This window comes from Manihot esculenta, chromosome 15, assembly GCF_001659605.2.
Source record: "Manihot esculenta cultivar AM560-2 chromosome 15, M.esculenta_v8, whole genome shotgun sequence".
Taxonomy (NCBI): domain Eukaryota; kingdom Viridiplantae; phylum Streptophyta; class Magnoliopsida; order Malpighiales; family Euphorbiaceae; genus Manihot; species Manihot esculenta.
The window spans coordinates 10,338,424-10,348,573 of record NC_035175.2 but is presented as its reverse complement, the minus strand read 5'-3'; the positions used below and the strand labels follow the sequence as shown (position 1 = coordinate 10,348,573).

The following is a 10,150-nucleotide window of genomic DNA, read 5'->3' as shown; positions in this document are numbered from 1 at the left end:
GGCCTTGGTGGATCCATCAAATTTTTGCATAAAATTCCACGTTGTTTATAAATGAGCAGTGTTTTCTTTTAAATAAAAAAATAATTAATAAAATTTAATCCCCTTTCATAATTTTTATTCGTTTTTTTTTATAATTATTCTAAAATAAAGTAGTTATATCGGTATACACTTGTAATTATACACAAGTTACGTGTATATCTATACGTAATTTTAATTATATATTTATTTAATTTATTAAAATTATAAAATATATCTAATAATATATAATAAATTTGTTCTTAGATTCGGTACTTTATGCAGCACAACGATTAAATTAAAATATATATATATATATGAATTTAATTTGGTACTTACAATAATGATTCTTTAAATTAATTTTACTTTTAAGTAGAATTAAATAAAAAAACTTTTTTTTTTCATAAACAATGTATATCCACTATTGTTTTTACACTAATTATTAATTTCATTTGTGTATTGTTAAAGAAGCATTTACAATTTAGTCTTTGAATATTATTATTATTAATAAATCAGTTCTTATATTTTTAAAAATTTATTAAAACGTTCTTATCTTTTCTCTCTATCAACAAAATAGTCTCTCCATCTATTTTTACCGTTAAAATATAGTAAAAAATCAAATTACCTCATTCTTTTTCTCTTCCTCATCCTCCTCCTTTTCTTCTTTTTCATTGATTCTTCTTCCTCTTCTTTTTCTTTGATTCTTCTTCGATTTTTTTTTATATTCTTCTTTGATTTTTTTTGTATTTTTCTTTTTTTAAGGAGGAGGAAGAGATTTTTCTTCTTCTCCTCCTCTTTTTTCTTCTTTTTCTTCTTCTTCTCCCTCATTATCATCATTTTCTTCTTCTTCTTCTTTTTTTCTTTTTTTTAAGGAGGAGGAGGGACTATTTCGTTGACGGAAATAAACGATAATAACGTTATAATAGATATGAGAAAAGATAAAAACATTTTAATAGATTTTTGAAAATATAAGAACTGACTTGTTAATAATAGCAATATCCAAAAACTAAATAAGAGATTTTATTTGAGGGCAAAATTGAAATTTAAAATTTTTTTCTCTTATTCTTTATTTATTTTTAACTGAAAAAATGACAGAAAAACTATTTCGTTTACGCAAAAAAAAGTTAAAAACGTTTTAATAGATTTTTGAAAATGTAAGAACTGACTTGTTAATAATGGCAATACTCCAAAACTAAAATGTAAATCTCCCATTATTAAATAACTTTTTATAAATTAGTTTTCATGTTTCTGAAGAAAATTTAAAATTTATCAATTATATTTATTATTTTATATTAAATTACTATATGATATATTACACGTGGTTAATTGAAAACAATTTACATAAATCACAACTCATATAAAAGAAACAATTTACATAAACTTCTTAATTAACATATAACCATATAATCTTTTATTAATTTTCATTTTTTTCAAATTATTTTTATAAAATATAAAAATAATTCAATTATATTTTTGTTTTTTAAAGAGAAAAAGGAAGCAATAGTAATGATAATAATAATAATGAGAAGAATAATAATAAAGAGATGGCACAATTTCAGTAGAGAAGTAGAATATGCGCATAATCCAAAACTCAAAAATGGAAGATTCGGAGGCGTGCGCATCATATTCTCTTTCTGCTTGAAGAAAAAAACAAAAGTTCCCATTTTCATTTCAAGTTTCCAACTGAAGCAGCTAACAACTTCCTCTCCTTCTCTATATTTATACCACAGCCCTCGTAAATTCTTCATCAGCTAAACCCATTTGCTACAGCTTTTCAGGTATACTTCTCTTCTTGGCCTATCATTTACATGACTATATGCATTTGCATGTACTTCGATCTACATGTGAATATACTGATTGATACTCCAAAATGATTGCTCTTGCAATCTATGTTCGTTTAATGTGATGCTTTCATGACCCTTTATGATTTTCTTGTCTTCCTTGTGAATTTCATTTGGAATGTAGAGTTCTTGAATGAAACCAGCTGGACAAGATGGTTTTTGGTCTCAAACTTTATTGGGTCTTTGAAGTGCGTTCATGACCTTGATTAAGTGCCGGCTAATTTCTTATAACTGCTTATTTTTGTGCTTAGACTTTCAAATAATGGGAATAAGAGGGGTTTTACTTTCTTTTATGGATTGGGATGCTTGTATTAATAGTTTTGCTTTAGAAGGGCGTCCTTATGATATTCTTGCTTATATTCGTTGATCATAGTAAGCATAAGACTATTGGATGGGGTGAATCTCATATTTGTTAGCTTGGAATTGGTTCATAAGTTGTATATACCACTCTATCTAGGGGTTAGTTTTCAAAGATCAGTCTTGACCGTGCACTGAGCTCTACTTGCAGTTGGCTTAGACTGAGTAGAGGTGTTAATGAGAGTAGATAGTTCCATGCTGTTTGTTGGATTTATTTTCTCATGTTCAAGTCAGAAGTGGCTGGTGTGTTTTGGAAGTTTAAGAAATGGATTGAAACATAATGGTCTGTAACTTTTTCTTTTTTTTTTTTTTGTGAATGATGGCCACAGGAAAACTACATCCTATTTTCCCTTTTCCTTTATTAGCCATGCAAAGGAGAGGAATAGATTGGATTGAGAAAAGAAACAGAAAGGGAAGGAGGTTTAGAGAGAAAATAGAAAAGAAGAGATATTTCTTGTATTTGATTCTTGAATGGTGGATCTTCCTTGATACAAGCTACCCTATTTATATGTATTCTTGTAAAGAAATAACTATTCCTGCCACTATCTAACTAATTCCCTACTAACTTCTATACTCTTCTTTTATTACAATTTCAAGCCCAAAGTCCCTTATTCATTTGCAACATCCTTCATTCTCCTTATCATAATACTTCCATCTTTATAAGAGTCAATAAATTTCTTCAAAGGATGGAGATTACTTCATTATGTAGAGGTATTTAAAATGATGAGAGATGAAGTGAGCTAAATTTGATTGCTAAGAATCTCTAATGAATATGATTGACAAAATGTAGGGCAAAGGTTCATGTAACTGACACCAAACAGTTTGAGATTAAAGCTTCATTAAGTTCAGCTGAGTTATGTAATATTTCAGTATTTCTTTCTGCTATAAAGACAGTCATCTGTGAAATGCTTTAAAAAATAATGAAGGAGAACTAGTTTCCTAGGTTTAGTAGCCTACCGACAAATTATTTAGTAAATGTGAAGGAAAACACAATTGCCACAGATACTCTCTTTTTTAGTATATTATGTTGCAACTTACGACAACTAAGTTATGCCCTCTGGTTTGTAGCTGCCCATGCAGCGCAAACCAGTTTTTAGCTGAAAATTCAATTTTATATGGTTATATGATTACAAGTGTTGATAAAATGATTCAGCCTTGACTTGTAAGAGGGGTTTGTCGTGAACATAGTATCAAAGCCATCCTTGTCTCGATATTGAGTCATCTATGGATATCTAGTCCAATAAACTTCATTCTTCAAGTGTCTAGTCCTAAGTGTAAAGTGGGTGTATTGTCCTATATTGATTGGGTATAAGACAAAAGTGCTTCATATATGATGTGAGTGATTCCCCCTACAAGGACCCTTTGTAGTGGAGTTAGGCTCGATCCATTTTATCAATAATAAGCATTTTTCTCTTCACAATTTCAACTTCTTTGCTTCAGTTGGCTTATGCGAATAAGGAACCCTGTTTTGAGTCCTTATAGGATACATATACATGTTTGTGTATAACAATGCTCTTTTTATGGTACAGAATTAGTGCAGTATATTAACATCTTCCACTTTATGCCAGCAATTTTGCTGGCTACGACCGTTAAACATTATGAACCCCCAGAGTACAAGGAATCCTAGTAATGCTTTGGAGGGTGTGCATGGGATCCATGTTGTGCCTCACTCCCCATTTGCTTTGGAAGAGATGACTCAACATGGGAACTTCTCCCCATCAACCTGTGGAAGTCTAACTAATACAGAGGAGCAGCGGTTATTACTTCAGTATGTATAAACCTTGTCAAATTTCAATGCACATATTATTGAAATTTAGATTGTCATTAGAATGAATTTTTTTAACAATTTAAAGATGTTAAACTGGTAAATATCGTTACTATAATATATTAGTTATGCTTATCCAGGAGAATGTGGCAACAAAGACCAGGATGTTTGAGGCCCATCAAGTGCTGTGTTACTGGTGAAGTGAACTGCCTTTTTTAGGTTTAGTTATCAATGCAATTGTTTGTTATTCATTCTAAGTTCCTGTACTTTCATCAGGTGATAAACATCTTGCAGAAACAGTAGCAAATGTGGTTACATCAATTCCTTTTATTGCTCTAGGACTCCAGGCTCCAAGGTAATGTTTTCTTGCCTAACAAAGAGAATATTCTTGCACAACTACACCTGATTAATGCTCTACCTTTTATACAGGAAGAACCTGAATACTAAGTTGTATGCTAACTCATTGGTTGGTGTTGGAGTTGCCTCGAGTTTGTATCATTCTTCAAGAGGAAAAATCAGGAAGTACTTGAGATGGTTTGATTATACGATGATAGCTGCCGCAACAATAGTAAGTGGTGTAAAATAACTTGGTTTGTTTGCAATTAAACTTGCACAAGGTTATTGTCATCTGACATTTGAGAATATATGACAAACTTGAACAAGTTGCTAGCTTTATTCTTCAAGAGGAAAATCAGGGGAGGTGGTTTGGTTGTACAATGATACCACAGCAACGGTGCTATATCATCTAATCTACAATAACCTTTTTTTTCTCAAACTTTGGAGCAAAACGTGCACAAGCCTATCATGTGACATTAATTAGAATATGTTATAAACTTGAAAAATGTTTCTGAAACTAGTGCTTCTTTTGCACAAAGCTAATTTCCATCATAACTGGTTTATATATAATCATCTTTGAATAATTATTTATGGGATATTGTAGTAATCTATTTTACCATGTTGAATGGTAATTTTTTTCTTTTGTTATCATACAATTTCTTACTCGACTTCTGACGGAAGATCACTTTCTAATGGTAATTCAACCATATAATTAAATATCAATTCTTCACAGTAAAAATTGCTGTCAGTGTAGATATATCTAGTAACCTTGGGATAGATATTACAGTAGTCATGTTCAGCATTTTAGCTCTTCCTTTGCCACCACCTCCTTAACACTTGCCTTAACCATTCTTAGTTTCTCGTTTAGAATAAATTGATTACTGAGGTTCTTTTTGCAGTGTTTATCAAGAGCCCTTAGAAATGAGAACCCTAAGTTGCTGATGGCAGCATCTGCAGCATTATTGCCTATCCAGCCTTTAATGGTGTCTGCTGTTCACACAGGGATGATGGAGGTAACTGCATTACTGCTAACCTTTGATTGTATTGATCTTAGTTTAAATTAAGCTTTTCTTTGCCATTGTACGTCTTTGGGTTTTAATCCGGGAAACTAGTGAATGAAGGTAAAATGGCGGTCGGGTTGTTATTGTCAAATAACTAGTGTTTTTCACAGATGCTATCTTAATTTTCCAAACATCTGCTAGAGTCACTTCTATTTACATGTAACAGTTTATCCTTGTGCCGCCATGACATGATTATTAATCAAAGAATTTAAAAATGTTCTATTCTCAAGACAACTAGAGTTTCTACATTGCGTAGTTAAAAGTCCCTACCCAATGGAGCTTGACAAACCAAATTTCAAAATTTGGATAGATATGCCTTTTAGTCATCACCCACCAGGGTTAATTACGTTTCTTCATTTTGTCACCATTATGTTACCCTGATTAAAAATCATGAATAACTTCAATCTTTTGATGTCAGGTGATTAGAAACTGTATTTTATTGATTTCTGTTTTTGGTGTTTTAGGTGGCATTTGCAAAAAGAGCATTAAAAGATCCAGACTTAAGGATGGCACATAATCTGCATAAGATGTCATCTTTGTTAGGAGGAGTTCTTTTCATTGCAGATGATTTCTTTCCTAGTACTCCTTTCATTCATGCTGGTTGGCATCTCGCCGCAGCTGTTGGAGTTGGCACCTGTAACAAGCTTCTTGAGTAGCAACCATACATCTCAGGTCAGTTTTGTACAGTTCAATTATCCACATAGCTTCAGCTTCAACTCAAAAACCAGGATCACTTCAATGTGTCCAAACCCACATTGGGTTGCCTAATCAATTCTGTATTCTTCCCTGCATTAGGGAAAAAGGGGGGGGAGGGAATTTAGCATTACCTTCAGTAGAAGTGTAGAACAATTATTTACCCTATCTGAAGGATGTAGGATTTTCTGTAGTAACAGTTTTAATCTGTATGTCAATTTAACAATTAGAAAGAAACCAAATTTATTTTCTTCCTTGCTTATAAACTGTTTCCTGTGAACTGGGAGTAGCAATGTGAAAACTTCATGTAGGAAAAAGATGGAGTTTAGATAACATAAAAACCATTGATTATTTCAATTTTAATCAGATTAATTCTGGTCCGGTTTCGGTCTAACCCGGCAATGGCAATTTTGATCAAATCAACTCAAGTGTAACACATAAACCATTATGTATAATTTTTTTGTTTAACAAGGGAATAATAGGTTATTTAGAGTAGAAGACAGAATTTAAATTTAAACTTAATATTAAAAAATGATTTTTTTTAATATGACATGATTTATCTTAATTAACTAGTAAATGTGATACGAGGCACTTTGGAATAGATCACATAATTTAAATCACATCACTGCCAAATTCTATTTTCTAATAGCACGAACCCTAATTATAGTTTAATATTGTGTGATCCAATGCATGACCTGAGATTTCAATACTAATTAATGATGAAAACAGTATGAAAGAGTTTATCATCCACGTACAACAGATGCCTAAACTGAGACAGGATTCGTATCTGTGACCATAAAACTGTCGGCTGCATGCATTGTCATACAATGAGTTTGGCAAAAAACATAAAGAAAATAATAAAAATCAGAAAATCGATCCACTCCAATCCGTACAATTGTACAAATAATACAGCAACTATACATTTCCAGCTAAGCATAATTCAGCAACAATGATATGTCTCTGACTCACCATCCACGCGGACATGCACTTTACACTACCAAAGGACCAATAGATGATGGATAAGATTCCAGGCAAAGATATGGAAACTCAAGTTTGTTTTTTTTTTTCCCAAAGAATAGGAGACAATATATGTCAAAGTACATTTATTAAATAAATAACAAAATATAATAATTCAAAAAAATATTAATAATATTAAGACTTCAACATGGTCGATACATATATCTTTGGATAATTAAAAATAAAATAAAAAGTAAGTGAATCCCTAAATGTAAATAATTTATATATGACATGAGTAATCTTCCTTAGACTAGATACCTTTTATCTGAGTTCCACGGCTCCAGGAAGCAAGTACTCTTTGGATAAACCTTTTCAAGAGAGAGAGAAGGGAAAGGCATAAGACAAAAGTCAAGAGTGACAATTAATATCGTCGAATAATCATAGTATTAAGTAAGCATAGTTAGATGGTGAATGCTTGATCAAGGAGGAAAGCAGCAGGAAGCATTAACCTCTATCGTTTTGTATGGACTCACGTTGTAAAATAGTAGTGACATGACATCCATATAAAATCCATATATTTATAGACCCTGTCTTCCTATATATCTCCGAGAATGCCACGCAGCCTCTGCAACTTAATTGCTTTGTCTTTTTCTCTCTCCCTTCTCTGTAGCGTGGTCAATACATATACTGTTTTCCCCTTGAAACCCTTTCTCTTTTCTTGTGGCCAGAAAACCAAAATGGTTTCTCATCTGTTCCTCCATTTCTCTCTCTTTTCTCTTGTTCTCTTCATCCCAATCTAGTATATATAGAACTTGATCATTTCGCACCGTAGCTACGGCTGCAAATATTGTGGCAACTGATGATGAATGGCGGCGAAAAAAAATGAGCTTAACATGAATGATTCAGTCTATATTGCAGAATCCTCATCTTTAAGTTATATATATATGATGTGTATGCATGAAGGTTCAGAGAATAATGCATGGGATCAAAATAGGAGAGAACTGATCATGAACGAGCAACAATTAATGGGGATGAGTTCACGGTGGAGCCCAACGCCGGAGCAGCTACTAGCACTGGAAGAAATGTACAGACGTGGAACGAGAACGCCAAAAGCAGAACAAATCCAACAAATAGCTGCACATCTTCGTAGGTTTGGGAAGATTGAAGGGAAGAACGTGTTCTACTGGTTTCAAAACCACAAAGCAAGAGAACGACAAAAACGCCGTCGTGCAGTAGAGGCTAGTCGTAAAGTGCTAAGGCATGATATTACTGGAAGCCTGGATATGAAAGAATCAGTTGAACTGCAGAAGAAGACTTTGGTACCACCTTCAAGCTGCAGTGAGAATTTAGAGGTGCGTTCTCATCTGATTATGTTTTTCTGAATAAATAATTTTTTTAATTTATTTAACCAAAGATGAAAAACCAAATCAACGTTTGTATAAATTAATAACGTCATTTATTTTTAAATTATAACTAAATAGTAAAAAATAAATTATTTTTAACGAACATAACGGTTATTTGCTTTTGCATGATATTTTCTCAAAATTAAGCTGCCTTTCCGTCCTCGGTTGGAGCTATTGTTGTGAAAGAGCTCAGAAAATTCTTGGGCTGGCTTTTGTTTTTTTTTTCTTTTACTTGGTATTTATTATTATATGTATTTTTCAGGGACCTGTCTCAATTCTTACAGCAGGAACAACAGAAAGCACAACACCACATGGGTGCTTACAAATTGAGAAGAGGGAATCAAACCAACGTAAGAGTTGCAGTCTAGAGAAGAAAACAAAGTGGCTTGCAGTGGATCCCTGCCCCTCTTATCCTATACATCTCATAAACAACATGACCACAAGAAGTTCAACATTCTTAAATTCTCAAAGGCAGAGTTCATGGTTTAAATCCAACAGAAGAACAGAGAATGATGAGAATAAAATTGGAGAAGTTGAAACCCTAGACCTATTTCCACTGTGCAGTGAGGATTGCAGCGGAGTTAATGATAGCAAGAACGACACTGAAGTAGCCATCACAGCCATAAATACAAAACTGATGAGTCCCAACCAGTATTTTGAGTTTCTTCCTCTGAAGAACTGAAGGAAACAGCCTAACCCATGTGGTCAGAATCCAGCTCTTAATTGTTTTGCCATGAATGTAAGCTGAGTAACATATTTCAGTATGTTTTTTAGTTAAAAATTGGGACTGTGCAACAGTGTAGGATAAGGACATGTAGAGGTAATGTGGGGATGCATTGCCCTAAAATGCATTTGGACCATGTTGGTTTAAACCAAGGGATGCCTCCATTATTTCCTATAAAGAAGATGATATGGTAATTTTCTTTTTTTGTTTTATTTTTGGATGGAGAGAGAGTTTTGGTTTGGGTGATGGATGTGAAAGAGTTGATGTTGAAGTGACCTGGGATTGGACTGACTATATATGGTGGGGTTCTTGAGGTTTATGTCTAGAATAATTTAGTATTCTCATGTATGTTCGATGACCAACACATTCCGATCCAGTTCAAACTAAAAAAAAAAAAATCAAATCAAGGGAATAAATTTTAACAATTTGCATCAAGCTCTAGTTAGTGCGATGGTGTAACATATGAATATCGATTAATTAGCTATATGTCACATCTACAATTTGCAGATTCTATTCAACATAGGACCAATCCTCCATGCCATTACGTTTTCAGCATCCAAAGATTTTAGAATAATTGCATGCATAAGTGAGATATTGAGTTGGTTTACAAGTATTTTATGTTCCCAACCTAACAGCAGATGTGGGAACCGCATGTGACTCTGCAATTACTGTAGCTGCCGGATGTACAAGCATCAAGCTCACAAGTTTCTCCCGCAGGCAGGGGTAGCCCCATATCATATCTCATAACAAATACTTGTGAACAGCAACAACAATTATTGGAAAACCTTCAGGACACACTTTTTATATTTTCTTTTTCTTTTTTCCTGTTTTTTTTGGCTTGGTGTACACGATGCTCTTTGGGTTTGGTCATTAAGAAGCTCATGAAAACTAGGGCAGTGACCATAGTACGCAAAACTGTCAGCTGTAATACACAATTGGATGCGCCAGGCAAAGCAACCCCGCCTTCCCTAGCTTAGCAACTTAATTTATAACTAACG

The 10,150-nt window shown here is 33.2% G+C and overlaps 2 protein-coding genes across 5 annotated transcripts; both read left to right on the top strand.

Annotated features, from left to right (window-relative positions):
* The first annotated feature begins 1,621 nt into the window (after positions 1 to 1,621).
* LOC110602184 lies at positions 1,622 to 8,120 on the top strand. Of its 4 annotated transcripts, XM_043951336.1 has the most exons (8): positions 1,634 to 1,793; positions 3,743 to 3,981; positions 4,119 to 4,174; positions 4,255 to 4,333; positions 4,408 to 4,546; positions 5,214 to 5,327; positions 5,840 to 6,047; positions 7,989 to 8,120. In XM_043951336.1, the coding sequence occupies exons 2-7, from the start codon at positions 3,812 to 3,814 to the stop codon at positions 6,029 to 6,031; spliced, it is 750 nt and encodes a 249-aa protein (XP_043807271.1). In that variant the 5' UTR covers positions 1,634 to 1,793; positions 3,743 to 3,811; the 3' UTR covers positions 6,032 to 6,047; positions 7,989 to 8,120. The 4 variants fall into 4 exon arrangements, with proteins under 4 accessions (XP_043807273.1, XP_043807271.1, XP_021595332.1 ...); XM_021739640.2 differs by lacking the exon at positions 7,989 to 8,120 and having other exon boundaries at positions 1,636 to 1,793; positions 3,782 to 3,981; positions 5,840 to 6,203; XM_021739639.2 differs by lacking the exon at positions 7,989 to 8,120 and having other exon boundaries at positions 1,639 to 1,793; positions 5,840 to 6,203.
* Positions 6,410 to 9,362, top strand: LOC110602182 (WUSCHEL-related homeobox 1). The gene is made up of 2 exons (XM_021739637.2): positions 6,410 to 8,377; positions 8,691 to 9,362. Exons 1-2 carry the CDS (start codon positions 7,892 to 7,894, stop codon positions 9,108 to 9,110), a joined length of 906 nt encoding a protein of 301 aa, XP_021595329.1. The 5' UTR covers positions 6,410 to 7,891; the 3' UTR covers positions 9,111 to 9,362.
* The last annotated feature ends 788 nt before the right edge of the window (positions 9,363 to 10,150 follow it).